Source organism: Sceloporus occidentalis, unplaced genomic scaffold, assembly GCF_023333645.1.
Source record: "Sceloporus occidentalis isolate IW3139 unplaced genomic scaffold, rSceOcc1.0.p SCAF_2, whole genome shotgun sequence".
In the NCBI taxonomy this organism is placed as follows: Eukaryota; Metazoa; Chordata; class Lepidosauria; order Squamata; family Phrynosomatidae; genus Sceloporus; species Sceloporus occidentalis.
In genome coordinates this window covers 106,280,129-106,298,774 of record NW_028316982.1, presented here as the reverse complement: position 1 = coordinate 106,298,774, position 18,646 = coordinate 106,280,129, and the positions used below count along the sequence as shown (strand labels likewise).

Sequence of the window (18,646 nt, the reverse complement as noted above, 5' to 3'; positions counted from 1 at the left end):
CCACATTTGCGGGTTTTTTCTACTTTTAAAATCTTGTTTCTGAGCGGATTCATCCAGTGTGATCAGGCTTTTAGTCCAAAAAATTTGGAGAACCAAAGTCTCCCTAACCTTGGTCTATAGTTCTAGTGTTGCTCCTTCAAGCTGACTATAATTTATGCTTTGGAGTTAGGTTGGAACTGAATATTTCAGTTTCCCACGTATATGCTAGTTTTATCAAAGTCTGAGGTATTTCATAGCACAGATGAACAAATAAGCATTTTGATTTAATCTGCAGCTAGAAGTAGGTGGTGGTTATGTCTAATGAGAACAAAACAAAGATAAGCTTCAATGGTATTTCTCTGAAATTATAACATTACCAAATAACATGTCTTTTGCCTTTGAAGCCTCCTTTCTGCAGAGGAAGCGTTTTATCTTTATACAGAGTAAGAAAGGCACCATTTACCCTATAATATTTAACTGCTCTACTCATCTCCTCTTTTTAGATTAAAATTACAGGCCCCCAGATTGCAAGTTTTGATATTTGTTTTCTTTTGATTGCTGCCTTTGGCTCCATAGTGAACTCCATTGGCACCACTGTGGGTAACTGTGAGGAAGCCCGTGGGCTTGAATATATTAAGCACCACAGCATTCCTTGAAAATGACAAAATTTGCCCACAATTTTAAAAACCAGTTCTCTGCAATTTTCCACTAAGCATTCTACCACCACCCCCTTTATGAGCTGCATGCAAAAAAGGGTTAACAGCCTTCATGGTTTTCATCCCGTACTCCTGTTTTCTTTCTGCTTTTAAAATATTGTAGACAACATAATAAAATGAAATGGCACCCAAAACAATTATTTTTTCTCAGGTCTTCCATTTATTATTCTATTGATTTTGTGTTAATATCTTGCCATTCCCCCTGCCCACCACATGCACACATAGAAAATGTAGTATGCAACCTAATACTTTGCAAGATGTTTATTTTATTCCATTTAGCCAAATATAGGGCATAGCTCAGATACTAACCTTGGAGGGTGTTTAGATTTCATTAACATTTGATCCATATATTTTACTGACACAGACGGATGGAAATAAACAGCTTGTACCATATAGAGTTACACAGACTGTGTTTCTGTGAGGATTTAGGGGAGCCTGTGATGGATTAAGGGTTTGCAGTGGATTCATTTCCACTAACTCAGTTAAAATAACTATGTAATCATTATTTGTGCTTAGTTTGAGATTCATTTTCATAATTTACTAAGGGATTTGTCTGCATACATTTTGATGGTTAATGGTCCTGAATTGATTGAAGCTCCTATTCAAGAAATTGCACACACAAAATAGCAAAATTGCTTGATAATGAGAAAGCAGTAAAACCCAATTGCATACACACACACAAAGATTTGTGTGAAACAAATCAGTAAAATATCATCTTTTGCTTTTTTTAAAAAAAAGAGTCATAGAGATAGATTCTGTCTATTCTGCAGTAGCTTTACCAGTGCTTGTATTACATGCTGTTCTGAATGTCTCATGTATATATTTATTGCTGTGAACTCAAACACTACATACACAGAGAGACAGAGATCTGTAAAGATGCAAGATTACATTTCCCATTGCCCTTTTACAGATAACAGCCCGTCGACAATGGAAACATATTTATGATGAATTAGGTGGTAACCCTGGAAGCACAAGTGCAGCCACATGTACTCGTAGACATTATGAAAGGTAAGATAACAAATATGAAATGCTTGTTCAATAAAGAAGTAAAATTAATTTGGATAGCCTTCGAAGCCTTTTGTAAAAAAAAAAATTGAAAGCACTGGGGGGATGGGTGATTACTAATGTACAAGAAATATTCCATCACCAGTTTAGTCATATAACATATTGTCATTTAAACCTGATGGGGCTAACAAACAATTGGGTGTCTCATTCTTTACTGCTTCATACCAACATTTTGCCAAAGCTTATCCAATGCAGAAACTATAACAAATGAGCAAACTGCAGATAATTTGAGGGTGGAAGAAAGGATAATAACTGCTTTGGCCATTTATTGTCCTTCAAATGTCATTCCGCTGTTATAGGCATGTAAAGCAATGTATAGCTATCTTCAAATTAGTGGGATGTTCCCATTATAAGGCGGAGGGGAGGGAGACCCATTTACTCTGTATTTTTCCCATGTTCTCTTGTCTCCTTTATTCCTGCAGCTGACAACCATTTATCTTTCTAAAGTGCAACAGACTTGCTGTTTTATAAGCATTGATTTTGTACCCTGAGTTAATAATAGTGTCCAAAGCTTGCATATCCAACATACATTGGATAACATGATATCATTGTGATGCTTCCTTAAAAGAATGTTGAGAAAATATGGCCATTAATAAAATATGTGTGCTTTCAAGCTCTGAAATGAGTAATATGATCTTATGCTCCAGATCACTAACTAGTAGCCTGTAGGGGCCAGGGAAGTGTTTGTTTATCACCATCTTACAGCATTGCATGCTTTTTTGGTTTGATTTTATTTTGTTTTTGGAAATTCACTGGGCATACTCTTCTTTTTCTAAAGTGTTCACTGCCAGTCACACTAAGAAGGATGGTGTCATATTGTATAAAAGACCATTATTAACCTTAAATTCCAAAGAACCTATCTGATTTGTACAATTAGTGGATAGATGGTTAGACAGATAGATTATTTTTGCCATGCATTAGCATGGCTAAAAACTGAGGGCTAGGATGAAACTATATAGTTGTAGTTTCAAAGTACACAGGTAGCTTTTTTGAAACATGTTTCGTGGGATACTTTATGGGGTGCAAAAAAGAAAGAAGACATAAGAACCTCTTTATTAAAAGAGTCTGAGACCAGGCTGGAACCATGTCTTATTGCCCAGATTGTAACCATCCTGTGCCAGATCAGGACTTCTCCTGTACTTAGCTAAAACACTTCTTTTCCCTTCTTAGCAAAGTAATGGGAGATGTTCTGTTCAAGTATGGGATGGTAACGATCTGGGCATGGAGCTGTGCAATAACACATGGTCACAGCCCGGTCTCAGCCCATGCCTTGATCGGAAGGAAAGCAGTGTAGTAATTTCCTTAGTCACTACTCAAAAGTAACATCCAAATGACTGTTGCCTTTTTTGATAAAATGGAATTATACCTTGCCCTCATTTCTGTCAAAAGTAAATCACTACAAGCAACCCCATTCCTTATAATGTGTTTGTTTGTTTCTTGTGTAAAAAAGACAAAACAGGCAGTTAAACAAACTTAGGGTTCACCTACATAATAGAAATCATGCAGTTTGACATCACTTTAAGTGCTGTAGCTACATCTGATAGAACTCTGGGATTTATAGTTTTATAAGGTCTTCAGTCTTCTCTGCTAAAGAGTATTGGTGCCTCACAAAACTACAACCCCCAGGATTTTGTTATAGGAAATGCGGCAGTTAAAGCAGGGGCGTCAGTAAGAGGGTGCAGGTCACACCAGATAACACACTAAGGGGAGGGTATCACCATTGCACCCCAAACATCTGCCTTTGGGCAGAAATGGGCTGTGGTGTTGCCTGCATCCCTTTAAAATGCCGAAGAAATGGTGTGAGTGGGGTGAGGCTCAGGGGGAAGAAAGGAGAGGCCCCTGGTTGTTGTTGTTGTTTTTAATTAAATTTAAAATGTTTAAAAATAAATCACTTTTTAAAACTATTCTTTTAAATTTTCTTTAAAAACTTCAAATCTTAACCAAATTTTCACTGAACTACATGGAACTATGTACATATACATACATTTGGGCTGTGCGTGTGATATTGTAATTTAAAGGTATAATTGTAATTTTGCTAGATGATTTATGTCACAGTTATTACCATTATATTCAGTGATTTTTGGGAATTGCAATTCATGAATAACATTAGTTCTGTAGGATTCTGTATGGTTTGTTATGGCAGGAGATCAGTGGGGGGAGGGGGAGGACACACCATGAGTTACTGCGCCAGTTGACGCCAACCCTAGTGATGCTACTGAGTTAAAGTGGTGTCATACTGCATTATTTCCACAGTGTAGATGCACCCTCATTGAAAAGCATACTTAAAGTGTAGCATAAACCTCAGTGATCATCAGTTGTTGCAGGTGGTAAGAGGAGGGGGAAAGAGTTGCATGGTCTGAGTATGCTTCACACCACCCTATTCCAAACCTTTACTGGGTTGTATCAGAATACTGTTAAAGGGGCAAGGGCACATAGTAGTCAAATCTACTCATCTTTTTCTTATACTCTGGAGTGTCAATCAAGACTGGTATGAAGTCTTTGCTTTCCTAAACTGTACTTATAGCAAGAAGAGTTAGGAGAATGTGTGGTTCTGTTGTGCTCCTTGTTAGAAATGTTAAAAGATTTCATCTGGGCACTCCATTTCAAGTCAAACTAAGACTGATCCACACCTCCAAAGACTAATGTGCAGACCAGAATGTATTCTTTGAGTTTCTCATTTCTTCAAACTTTGTGATATAACACAAGTTTTGAGTATCATTTGCATTTAAGTTTCATTTTGATGCAGATTTTTAAAAAAGAAATCATTGCTTAATGGAGAAACAGAATGCAACAAAGTTATGAATGAATCCATATGCAATGGTGTGTGTTATTGTTGTTGTGTGCATTCAAGTCGTTTCTGACTTATGATGACCCTAGGGCAAACCTATCACGGGGGCTTTCTTGGCAAGGTTTGTTCAGTGGAGGTTTGCCATTGCCTTCTTGTGAGGTTGTGAGTGTGTGGCTTGCCCAAAGTCATCCGCCGGCTTTCATGGCCGAGCTGGGAATTGAACCCTGGATTCCAACACTCAAACCGCTATGCCACACTGGTTCTATATACAACTGATATGCCTGGAAAGGGTATAGGACAATTCCTACTCTAAGTTATCTGAACTAGATTGAATGAGATTTTCCTTTACAAGTTCTAATTGTCTAGTTTCTTGACACCTCTGTGCATCTGCTTACCTTTAGATGCAATTCACTATTCAGATCGATTTTCCTAAAGTGGTGGCAGACCATGCTGAATTTCATACTATTTTTTAAGCAGTACAAGCCTGCCTTTGTAGATGAATTTGATTTTAAAACTCAAAAGCAAATGTGGAATGAATTCATGTGCCTTTCCTGTTGTCCAGTTAATGCTCCAGACTTGAAACTATTTATGTGTTTTCAGGAAGCCTTGCCTCGATTACACTGGATGGCCTTTAGCAAAGGTTCTGGATAATGGTTTAGATTATTTAAGGAGCTGCCTCACTAGGCTGAGGAAGTGCTTTTTAAGAAGAAAAGGAGTGAGCAAATTGGCAGATGCCCCACATAAAATTCACTGGCATCAATAATAGATGTATGGTTCACACAATTTTCAGAGCATTTGGATGATGGAGTACTTACTATCAGTTGAACCAGAAAGGAACAATTGTGTGACTCTGCAGGGTACCTCAGGTTTGATCACTGCTATCTTTAACAATTGGATTTCTAGTAACAGGACTAAGAAGGATCTCTGTCTGAAATAGTAAAGAACTGCTCCTGATAAAATTCACACATTAAGGACAATATTGTGTTAAAAACTAACTGGCATCCTTTGCATGGGTTGTACTACAACTCTCATCAGCCCCAGCCATGTTTTTCTGGAGATTATGGGGCTGGCATCCATGAGGTAGGCACCAGCTTCCGGAAAGCTGAAATAGATGAGCTGACAATAAAATGCTTCCTTTTCCAGCGTTGCTAAAATCATTAAATTGTACATTACCAAATTACACCTTTTAAAAAAAAATTCAGCTGTTTGTTTTAATAGAGGCAGCTCCACCTTTCCATAAAACAAAGAAAAGAAAAGAAAAGAAAAGAAACACTAAACATGATCTGAAAGCCTTATTGACATACTCATGTTTTTATTGTATATGGCTTACATCCAGTAAACATTTTCATTTTAAAAAACAAAGCAATGTTGCCAGTGGGTTTGCTAAGTGTTATTTTGGAAGTGCATTATAGCCTTTCTTTTTTACCTTATTAATGAGTGCAATAATGCAAGCACAGGTTGCTTCGAATCGAATCAATGGATGTTTTTATTTAAAGCGTAGCAGGAAGCGCATAACGTCTATGAATGCATTATTGTCGCTGTAGGGCTGACTGGTCTGAACCTGCCTCTCTGATTGGTTTAAATCAAATCAGTCCAAGCACTTCATAAAAATGTCTTTGTCAGCCCAGTTTTGCTTCCAAACCTATTCATCTCTGTCAGTTTTTAATATTAGTACCAGGCTCTTGGCCATAGTCCATTAGTACTGTACTTAATTGCTCGTGTTACAGATGATTACCAATATAAAAAGCATTAATGTTTTCCCATTGTGAAGCTGTTGCTATGTACATGACTCAACACATGCAAAGTGTACAAGTTGTTATTTTGGTCATGAGGCTTTAATTCTTCACTGTAATTACCTTAGGTGATTGCATAAAGTAAAAACAGCCTGTGCCAGCTTTATGGAGTCAAAGTGGTTCTAATGGCCCTCCACCTATCCTCAGCTACACACATTTGCATTGCTGCACACCTCTCTGTCAGGATCTTGCCTCTTTTTTCAATAGGAATTCAGAAAGCATACTTTGCAAAAGAGATAATGATGTTACAGCACATTTGGTTTTCAGTCAGGAGCTTATTTTATTTCCTTGTATCTATAAAACACTTTATATATACATCCAGTTTTCACCTCTGAATGTATGAAATGTGTGATGGACTACTTATTTTCCTAGTGCGATGGCCCACTATTTCCCTAAATTGTCGGGCATATTACTTTATAATAAGCAGGATGTTGTGGTTTCTGTCAGAGATTTTAAAACACAAAACAGCCAAAACTGATTACAAGAGAATGCTTTGTGATGTATTTGAGAGCTCAGATTTCTTAAACAGAATGTAATTAGAAAGGAAACAAACAATGCTTTAAAGACAGGGGCTTTTCTATAAGGGAGGATCTCCCCCTTCACTGGTTCTTCATACTCTTCTGTACAAGTAAATCTGATGAGTTGTAATGCCACCTGATACTGAGTATTAAGATTCATTCCTGAGGGTGCCAAAGCATGAGAATGGTTTAGGAATGCTGTTTGTAAAACACACACACACACACGGAGCATACATTTATGGGATAGCCTCCTTTCCCTAATCCTAGGATAATCAAAATGTGTGAAAGAGAAGCCACAGACCCTGACTGTCTGCTGGGCATCTTCGCTGCAAAGGTAATCTTCCTTAGCCTCTGACTGGTTAAGGTGTGTAGAGGTAAAGTTTCTCACATTCCTCTACTCCTGAGTTAATCAGTTAGTGTGTTTGGGATTAAACAGTTAGTGTGCTGGATGCTTTCTCCCCGAGCTTTAAGGTAAATCAACTGTGGAATGGGACAGGAATTGGCATTTCAGCGCATAGGATGATTTGCTCCATACCCTCCCACACACCTGTACCACAACTGCCACAAACGTATTAACCATCCATCCTAAAATGTCACTTAAGATTGAAAAAAGAGTGCATCTTGCCAGAATAACATGTATTTTGCCCTATATGATATTCTCCCTGTAAGCTTTCCCCTCCTTAAAGTAACAGGCAGGTCTCCTGTAACCTCTCTCTAAAAAAGATGATGTAAAATTTGAATATCCCAATTTCAAACAACAGTCATAAAATACTCCTGCTTGAAGACTTTGTATATCAAATGTCTTCCTTCCATTTCTCATGGAAATACTCTAACCTTGTTGATTCACTGACGGTAGGGTCAACGTTGTTAAAGTAGTAAATTTGTAACAGATAGAAAGGTGGAATCTGGTACACATTTCATAGAATCATAGAATCATAGAATCATAGAATCATAGAATCGTAGAGTTGGAAGAGACCACTAGGGCCATCCAGTCCAACCCCCTGCCATGCAGGAAATCCAATTCAAAGCATCCCTGACAGATGGCCATCCAGCCTCTGTTTAAAGACCTCCAAGGAAGGAGACTCTATCACCCTCCGAGGGAGTGCATTCCACTGTCGAACAGCCCTTACTGTCAGGAAGTTCCTCCTAATGTTCAGGTGGAATCTCTTTTCCTGTAGCTTGCATCCATTGTTCCGGGTCCTGTTCTCTGGAGCAGCAGAAAACAAGCTTGCTCCCTCCTCAATATGACATCCTTTCAAATATTTAAACAGGGCTATCATATCACCTCTTAACCTTCTTTTCTCCAGGCTAAACATCCCCAGCTCCCTAAGTCGTTCCTCATAGGGCATGGTTTCCAGACCCTTCACCATTTTTGTCGCCCTCCTTTGGACACGCTCCAGTTTCTCAATGTCCTTTCTGAATTGTGGTGCCCAGAACTGGACACAATATTCTAGGTGGGGCCTGACCAGAGCAGAATACAGTGGCACTATTACTTCTCTTGATCTAGACACTATACTTCTATTGATGCAGCCTAAAATAGCATTGGCCTTTTTAGCTGCCGCATCACACTGTTCACTCATGTTCAACTTGTGGTCTACTTGGACTCCTAGATCCCTTTCACACGTAGTTTCATTCAGCCAGGTGTCACCCATCCTATATCTGTGCATTTTATTTTTCCGCCCTAAGTGCAATACCTTACATTTCTCTGTGTTGAATTTCATTTTGTTAGCTTTGGCCCAGCTTTCTAGTCTATTCAGGTCGTTTTGAATCTTGATCCTGTCCTCTGGGGTATTAGCTATTCCCCCTAATTTGGTGTCATCTGCAAATTTGATACGTATGCTCCCAATTCTGTCATCCAGGTCATTGATAAAGATGTTGAATAGCACTGGGCCCAGGACAGAGCCCTGTGGGACCCCACTGGTCACTTCTCTCCAGGATGAGAGGGTGCATTTAGCTGCCATAGCTCCATCCTACAGAATCCTGGGATTTGTAGTTTTGTAAAATCTCAGGATCCCATAGGATGGAGCTATACCCCTGAAAGTGGTGTCAAACTATGTTTCTACAGCATATTCTACACTTTGTTTCTACACTGTAGATGTGTCCATAGTCTTTGATGTGTCATGTGCAAAACCCATGACATGCTGTTAGCCAACATTTGAGCAAAGACTTAAGCCACTCACAAATATAACGAACTGATAGGATGTGGGAGTTCCACCCTTATATGTTTGAAACAGCCCAAGTATGAAATCTTGACAAGCTACATATACAACAGACTAGAAGAGCATTAGAGTGTATTCACACAGAAGAATTATACCACATTAAAAGTCAAGGCTGTGTTCTATGGAATCCAGGGATTGAGAGTTTTGTAAAATACAATGTTGCCTACTAGAAAACTGCCATCTGCTCCTCTGAATTACAAATCATAGGATTCTGTGACATAGATACATGGTAGTTAAACTGCTCTAAATGTGTAGTGTGGACACAATTTTAGCTTTCCCATCAGACTAAGACGACTTCCAGCATCAGCCAGACACACATCTCAGTTTACAAAAGCTTACATACTTATACAAACATTGCATAATATACGCACACACAAACACATGCATGTACACACCTCTGCACTACCACACAAATTGTATGTATCCACATTTGTAAATTCATATATAATCCCGTTAATCCAAATATTTAATTGTAATGTATTTAGTGCTACAGTATCAAGTGGGGGGGGGAGGGTTTGATGGTTTTTGTTCCAGTCACAAAGATATTTAAAATCCAGGCAAAATGATACAACACTTATTGATGTTGTCTAAATATGAAATGTGAATTTTTACAGCAAGCAAGTAGAAAAGCCAATAAAAGGGGTATCGTAGAGATCCATCACACATCCTTTAACTTGAGGTCTGAAGTCTGTGATTCCCTTCACCTACTAAGTCATGTGATGGAACTAGCTCCAAACTAGGCTGAATACCAAATGGTCTTCCCAGGTTTTATAGAACTTTCAAACTGCTAAAGCTGTGCTATTTGCCTTTCTTTCATTTCTTCTCTCCTGGACTCATCTCACATTCTAGCAACATTTACTCTGTCAATAGTTGCAGCATATTCTACTGTTTTACTTGGGTTTTTACTTTTGTGTTGGTTATATAATCTCCAGATAGTCAAGAACTTAACAAGCAGTTTATAAACTATGAGCTGATCCTTTAAAAATGCTGATTCAATAAGTTGTGGTTGCAATTCTTTACAGTTTTACATTTGGGAATAATTTATAGGGAGTAACTGATGGGAAAGCATACACAAAACTTTGTGATGTGAATGGACTACAAAGACTGTTGTTCTGGACATACTTACTTAGGAGTAAGCCCATTAAACTCAGTAGGACTTACTTCTGAGTAAGCACACATAGGGTTGTGCTATTAGTATGTAATGCATACAAACTCCAAGAGTTGAGTAAGATTGGATGGATGTCTGTTATTTTTTGTTTCACCATTTCATATACCTTGCTGAACCTTCTTCAGAATATGGGTAGAGATGCCATGTTTGTGGATTTAAAAAAAAACCTTAAAACTTTAGAACTGAAATGCATATTTTCATATACCGTATATACTCAACTATAAGTCGACTTCATGTATAAGTTGAGGAAAGGCTTTGAGGCCAAAATTATGAATTTTGATATGAACCTTGGATAAGTCGAGGGTAAAACTTAGGGGCATGCAATATAGGATGTAAAGGACAAAGGAAAGGAAAATAATGCCAAAACTTTACAAAATTCCAGCATGCATAACTATTTGTACTCATACTAAAGGCTGGATGGATGGGAGAGTAGAAGGAGGTTGGTGCTTCCAGGGCAAATTAAACCTTTCGCCATCGGATGGTTTTTTTATACACATACACAAGATTTAAAGGACAGTACTTACACTGAGCCATGGATAAGTCGACATAGTTTTTTTGGATCAATTTTTAAACCTAAATTTCTAGACTTATACATGAGTATATACAGTATTTAAATTTGCCAATTCTGCCCTTTACATTTTGAATGTGTGCAATTCACCTTAGAAATTCCAATTTGTGTTTTCAGTTTTGCCTTAGGTTTCTAGTGATTTACACTTATTGGCATCTCTTGATATCAGTTGGCAGACCACGTAAATGAATTCTCGTAAGCAGAAGCTGTCAAATAATGTCAGATGCCAAATACTTTCATGTGCCAGTTATCAAATACTGTCAAACACCATTGGGTAACAACTGTGAAGTACAAATATTAAATACTATTGCATGCCAGCTATTAAATTCTGTGAAATGCTAAATATCATTGCATGCCAACTTACAAAAACTGTCAAACACAGTCTGTCAGATTTGAAATTGTGCAATCAAATCTCTCTTACATATAATATACTGAAATCAAATGTCATAGAAAATAAAATAAATTATCTGTCAAGTATTATGCCAAATCGCAGAATACTCAGAGAAAATTTGGTGAATATTGACAAATGAAAATAGATGAAGAGGAAATTCCGAGGTGAATGTTTGAGAGCAATTTTGTTTCAGCTTTACAAAAAGAGAAAATAAAAATTAAATATCAGCAATATACAATGGGCCCTCTACATTCGCTGGGGTTAGGAGCACAGGACCCCCTTGAAAATGGAAAACTGTAAATAAAAAACCTTCTCTCTTTTTAACCTCAGAACGCCTCTCTAGCAATCTCTAGATCCTGCAGTATAACTCTGTGGTCAACATCTGCCAGAAGATGACCATAGAATCATGTTGGAAGTCCTACGGATGCCTAGGGACAACTTCCAGCAGAGTTGCGCTGGAGCATCAAGAGATTCCTAGAGAAAACACATTAATCAAATCCACAAATAATCACATCCGTAAAAGTCAAAGCTGCAAATATGGAGGGCCATATTCGATCATATTCGAATATGTAGGCTTTGGATTCTCCCTACAATTACATAGGAGAGTTTCCAAACAATCCACATTAGCTTTATTCAAAATGTAATTTAATGAATTTGGAGGAGGGGTGTTTATTCTAGTTGCTTGTTTATACTGTATCTTTTCCAACTGTCATGAACATCTTTTCCATTATGCTGGTCTATGTGTGTGTATGTGTGTTCCTATACACATACATACTTTGGAAACCCAACCTCCCCCTTGGCCTTTGTTCACAGGACAATGAAATAATTCTTGCCCTGTGCAACCTTACTATATAATGTTAAAACTGGTGCTTTTAAATGCTGCAAAACCAATATGTTCATCCATCCTAGTTGTGTTTTGGGGGTGGGGGGGGTTGGTCCTCTTTGGTCCCCATTGGACGAGTTGGGATGGGTATTTTCCTTTCTTACATGCTTTAATAAGCAGTGATGTCAGTTAACAATGTTGACATTTAAAATATCATAGGCATCTGGATTAGAGACTATTGAAATGAATGGGGCACTTGACACCTCAAAGCTATTGTTACGGACTCCCCACATACTCAGACAGATGGTCTTTTTTATTGGTTACAGTGATTTCTTAGTTTAAAGGGCTTCATTCCACAGCCATAACAGCAAGGGGTTTATTATATTTTAAAATGTAATATGATACTTTGGAGAACATGTTGGAGGCCTCTTCGCTGCCTTATGGCTGAATCTTCATACTTCTTATAGCTAGGAGTCCTGGCATGGGAAACAATCAGCTAATCTGTCTTGGTCTTAGACCAATCATTTGTAATGTATCTGAAGAATTCAAATGCTGGCTTTGACAGATCAAATATAAAAAAAGAATATCCACCTAAATTGCTGGTGAGAATCTTGTACAAGGCAAAGGTTTTCTTCCACCAAATATAATTCTTCAAGCAAAATATATTTTCTCTCTAAAAAGGTTACGTCAAAATAAGTCTTTGGAAACAGGTTCCTGCAACAGCTGTAAAGACATATTCTTACCCTGAAAAGTAATTTAATATACAAGAGAGTCTAGTATTCCAACCAGAAAGTTGTTCGGTTTTGCTAAAATATCTAGAAATAACTTTATTAAAGTCTGCATGTTTCTGTACTGTATTAACAATTTCCAAAAAGAAATGGAGCAGCCTGTGATTATGTCTGTATAAAAATCTTATGGTTATCTGTACTACAAGTTGCAATTAGTAAGATGATTTAGGGTTTAGACTGCTGAGTGTGAAAACAGCCCAAGGCAATCTTTAATCAAGTATGTGTGTTATGCTGTATTTAATCAAGTATGAGTGTTATTCTGTATTCTGAACTGAAGCTAACATCTTGACCAAAAAGTCAAATAGCATTTTTTGTGTGTCATGCTAGTTTTGTTGATTCTGTTTTCTGTTTTCTTCTTTTTCTTTATTAAATAAATAAGAATGTGGTCCCAGGCATGTTTTCTTCAGTCCCACTGAGTCTGAAGGAACTTACTCCCATGTAAGTAGGCATAGGAATGAAGCTTAAACCAATTGTATTGGTCAGTGGGTGTAATAATAGAGGAGTAAAGTTTATAAACATAAAACCTTTTATAAGGAACAAAACTATAAACTGTGTTTATACAGCCACATAGTAAAGTAGGGGTGAAGAAAAGCACAGTATAACAAGAAGTTCAATATAACAATATAACAATATAACACATCAGGTTCTTTCCTGTGCAAGGTGGTCACTGCTTCTTCCTTCCTTCCCATGCTGCATGACATATATGCAAATACTCAGTGCCATCACTCTTACCTCTTTCCACATAATTGTTCAAACAGATTAATGTATGTTTATTAGAGTATGCATTCATCCTTTCCCAGGTTTTTCTAATGAATAGAAACAGTGGCATCCCCACCCCTGGTGTCACTGTGGTGTCACCCAGGGCCAAAAGGGCACGTTCATACCTTCTGCTTCACCACAGCAGCAGTGGCCTCCTGAGGAGACTGCTGCCACTGCAATGAAGCCAGGAGAGTCACGCTTGGCATCCTCTTTCACCACGGCAGCAGAGGCCTCCTCCAGAAGAGACTACCATTGCGACAAAGCCAGGAGGGCCACACCCACCCCTTCTCACCCTCCAGTGAGAGGAGGGCTCAACTGAGGGTCACTCCTCTTCTGGGGTGTCACCCAGTGTAGTCCACACATCCCTAATGATGCCACTGAATAGAAATGTTGCTCCAAAAATTGGAACTGGTGGAGAAATGGATTCAGTATATCACAGACACTAACCTATAGGCACCTTTTACTACTTGAACCACTGTATTCAACCACAACTTCATCTTGAAACACAGGAGATTATCCCATTACAAAAAAAGCAACTTACCCATGCCATTTTCAAGTTGATGACAGAATGCACTCAGGTGTTATCACAAGGAAAAGGCTGCTGATGTGCTGCCCAACTGCATCCTACCTAAAACTGACCCACAAGCCGTCCTCATCTAGTCAGTTTGTACGCACAGGAAGCTCCCAACTTTGCAAATCGGCCAGCTGAGAATAGCTTGTAGGTAGGTTTTAGGCAGGATGCAGTCAGGTGGAGGTATCAGTTGCAATTTCCCTGGGATAATAACCAACTGCATCCTGTAATTTACTTGAAAACGGCAGGGGTAAGTCGCCACAATAAATGCATAGCTTTAAAAGGAGTGAAGCACTTCCCACATTCTCATAGTGAGATAGATTGGCATTTATTGTATATACTCATGTATAAGTTTAGAAATTTTATTCAAAAAATTGATCCAAAAACCTGACTTAACTTATCCATGGCACAAGGTAGTACTGTACTTTAACTCTTATTTTAAAAGGATCCATCTCTGGTTAAATGCAAGAGTGTAATCTGTCCTAGAAGCATTGATCCCCCCTCTGCTCTCTCATCTATCCAGCCTTTAGCACAAACAGTTATGCCTGCTGGAATTTAAATTCTTTGGCATTATTTTCCTTTACTTCACCCTTTAGATCCTTTGTTACATGCCTCTAAGTTTTCCCCTCAACTTACCTATGGGTCATCCATAATTTTGGCCCCAAAACCTGCCCTTGACATATATGAGGTTGATTTATAATCAAGTATATACAGTACTTACTTACTTAAATTTATTATGTTTCAAGATACACATAGACAAAAACACATATATTTGTAGAGTCCTAAATCTAACAAAAAAGATTAATCAAAATGGATAAACTAAAATAATTATTGATCACCTTAGGCTTCTAATAGTACTTGATCTGACTTAAATAGCCATCAGAGATTCTGGGCTGGTATAGATGGCCCTAAAGGGTCAACTTGACGCTGCCCCTTTGATTGCTGGATTGGGGCTGTGGCAACCACACACTGCAGCCCCAATCTGGCATTTTTGCAGCCCAAAAAGAAGTGGCAAAATGCTGCTCCTTTTTGGGGCAGAAAAAAGCCTCCCTTTTAGCTGCGGTGGTGCCTTTTCAGCACTCCTGTGGCATATAAACGCTGTTATTCTGCAGCGCTGCAAGGCTGCCCACCATCTGGTCAGCCAGGTGACCAGCTTGGGGACAGCATAATGTAAACACCATGCCCCCATGCCATCTCCAAGCCAATGTATTATGCTGGTCTGTTTTGCCCCTCTGTCTCTAAGCCATAGCAGTTTATGGATTGTATAGCAAATTTTCTACCAAGCAAGCATTTGAGGATCAATTATTTGACTTGGCATTTTTTCCCTCTTTGATAAATAACGAGAAGGTTTCTACTTATATTTCTGTCCTCAGGGCTTTATCATTAAGATTAAATAACTGTACTCTCAAGCATACCACTGAACAAACATCTTTTCAATTATGTGAGTAATGGATGCTTTAACAAAAGAACTATTGAAAAGTCTGAAAGCATGTTTCTCTCCTCCTCCTCTCCCCTTGAACTAAAAAATATTAAAATTAAAGGATCTAGTGACAGAAGAATGCAATTGTTTACCCCGTAAAGCACAATTGAAAATCTGTAGTTAAAATGTCTTAGAACATTGTGTGTTTTTACAGACTTATTCACAGCTTATTTTGCAGTGTGGTCACAACATGAAGGTCAGTAGTAAGAGATGCATTAACTGTGTTCTTGGTTTTGTTTTCTTAAATAAGGACTTTCCATTGAGGTTTTTTCCTATGAGTAGGGTTACTTTGTGCCTGACAGTTTGAATGAATTATTTCAGAATTATATTACAAGATTTAGCCTTTCTGGCTTTTTGAGTTTTGTAAGAGCTGAGTGTTGTGATAGGTAACACTTTCTCCTAGTAGTACACTCTGATTTAAACTTTTAACCCGTCACCCTGTTGATTATCATTTGAGCATTCCTAATCTCTAAATTTCTTGAATACTGTTGACCCTTTCTTTATATATAGGCCTTCCCAGTTATCAATAGTATGAAAGGGACCTGGTAACTTTCTCTGCAAGGAATGAGTTAGTATTGACTGGGAACAAACAGGGGCCTGGTTGATTTTGCCAGCAATGTCGATGTTAGATTTGAACTTCAGTTTTCCTGTGAATAAGATGTGTATTTACATAACTACACAATAATGCAACCTGAAATAGCAGAACTCTTTGGAAAAATTAAATTTTTTGAAGCAAGTACCAAATTTCTGAGTAAACTGAAGGAAGTTTCCACAAAGACAATCTTTGCTATATAATGTTTAACTTCTATATTTGCAGTTGTATTAACAAAGAAGATACAACATCTATCACTTTGTTTATATAAGTAGGTGTAATGCAACCAAAGTGAAGTACTGAAGTCCTAGCCTCTCATACCTTCTATGCAGATCCTTCATACCTGCCCCAGGCATGGTGTGTATAAACACACAGGACATACTCTGCATGCCTCCTTCTTACATATTGTCTTATATATGCCCAACAAAATATTAACCTTACTGAGAAAACAAAGACATAACAGTTGAGCATTATTTGGCCCACATGCATTGGACTAAACATGTATAAGTGCCTTTTGCTTATAGCCAGTGTCCATACGTAGGTTGGAGCAGAATACCTATATGCAGCCCACTGCACCAGTGTACCAAGATCCTATATGGACTGAAGGTATATGAGAATAAAGTCACACTGATTTCAGTGGGAAAGTTAAGTGCATGTTTAATTCTCTCAGCAGAAATCAGTGAGACTTGAAATGCTTAACTTGGTTGCCATGAAGTTAGGAGTGGAGTGAAGTGTCATGTCTCAACCATTCTTATATTATAATGAAAATGGTCCATAGGCATTCAAGCATCTGTGTTAGTACCTGTCTCTGTTGTTATGGCATGTTGGCACATGGCTGCAATGTGTGTTGCTGTAATACAGGTCACAAGCTATAAATAGTAGGAATACTATTACTAGTGTGGAATGGCACTTTCCTTGAGCTCATGTAGTATTGTGAAGATAAAATGTCTTGAAAACAGCGCTTCATTTTTTGGTCAGTAACTGGAACTAATATGAAGATTTGAAAAGAAGTCAAGCTCTATCATTATAATCATTGTGCATGCTGGGTGGGTAATTCTGGGACTTGTAGTCCAAAACAGTAACTTACACTCTGCCTGAAATAGTTAGTTCCAAACATCTATTAGAGAATTAGGAACAACAAGAGAGACAGGGGTAGCATTCACTCCACCATCCAGAAAGGGAAAACTCATTGCAGGCCCATTGATGGATCTCTCCTTTATCCTAGAAGAAGTCAGACTCTAACCCTACTGCTTTACCAATTGATGCATTTAGAAATCATGCAGGAGAACAGAGTCATGGGGCCAGGGAAATAATGAGCCTCAGATGAAATCAGTGTTGTGGCATAAGAACATAGGAAGCTGCCACTGATCTGACTGGCAGCAGCTCTCCAGGGTCTCCAGCCTGGAACAGACGGGCAGGAAAAAGTGGTTTCAACCTGCATTTTTTGGAAGTGGGTTGAAACCCCGCTGTCTGCACCAGCTGCTCCCAAGACAGCACGAATGTTCAAGGCCTGACCACACCGCAGCATCAAGCCATGCTTCTGGGTAATGTTTTTCCCTCATCTCCCCACCATGCACGTGCACTGTTGCACAAACACACTGCCAGCGACTGCCTGCAGCCTAGGTGCCATTGCATTGGATGACTATCCCTCTGATCGGCCACACACAGTCACATCTGTGATCCTTCACTGGTACAGGGCTTCGGAGCATCAGTGTACCGAATAAAACACTGGCAAGACACAATCATTCCCCCCTACATGCCTCCTTCACCCCACACCCCCTGTTAGACTGTCTAGTTTGTGTATGTGTACTTATATCCCTTGGAGGTGTCATATTTTCACTTTTTTGTATTGCCGCCCTGACCACTTGGATATGTTGGTTCTGTCCTTTTTTAATGTGCACCTGTACCAGTTCATTTATAAGCAGCTTTAGGGTTAGGGTTAGAATGGATTGCTCCTTCAGAATCGCTCTCGCATTGGGGCGTTTATATGCAGGGTCAAAGGTGTGTATTTTCCGGCTTGACTATTATGGCTTCTTTTTGCTCTGGTTTTTAACCTGGAGTGCAGTCTCAATCCGATTTCCACCCGTTTTTGGAGGCATATATCATCTAAACGCCTCTCCTTCAAAGTGGATGGAATCTGCTGTATTTGGCCTGTCTGTTACACCGCTCTGTAAGCAGGGTATTCCCTACCACCTGATCCTTTGAACTACTAAGGACTGAACCAGGGGCCTTCTGCATGCAAAGCATTTGCTCTGATAGACAGCTGTGATTCCTGCCTAAATTCTTTCTATGTGATTTTGATTTTTCCATGGGGTTTCTGCATTTCTATGTGATGGGAAAAGCAAGGGGTGGAGCTACAGTTGAGTGATATGTGCTTGTTCCCTTTACGTGAGAATTAGGCCACGCTGAGGAGGTAAAAGATAATTCT

General features: G+C 38.7%; 1 protein-coding gene across 4 annotated transcripts in view; it reads left to right on the top strand.

Annotated features, from left to right (window-relative positions):
* The window catches only part of ARID5B (AT-rich interaction domain 5B), a 269,486-nt gene that overhangs the window by 231,231 nt on the left and 19,609 nt on the right, over positions 1-18,646 (top strand). For all 4 annotated transcript variants that reach the window (XM_089510540.1, XM_089510538.1, XM_089510537.1 and 1 more), the window contains one exon: positions 1,606-1,703. In XM_089510540.1, the coding sequence (XP_089366666.1) occupies positions 1,606-1,703 (98 nt within the window). The remainder of the gene's footprint in view (positions 1-1,605; positions 1,704-18,646) is intronic.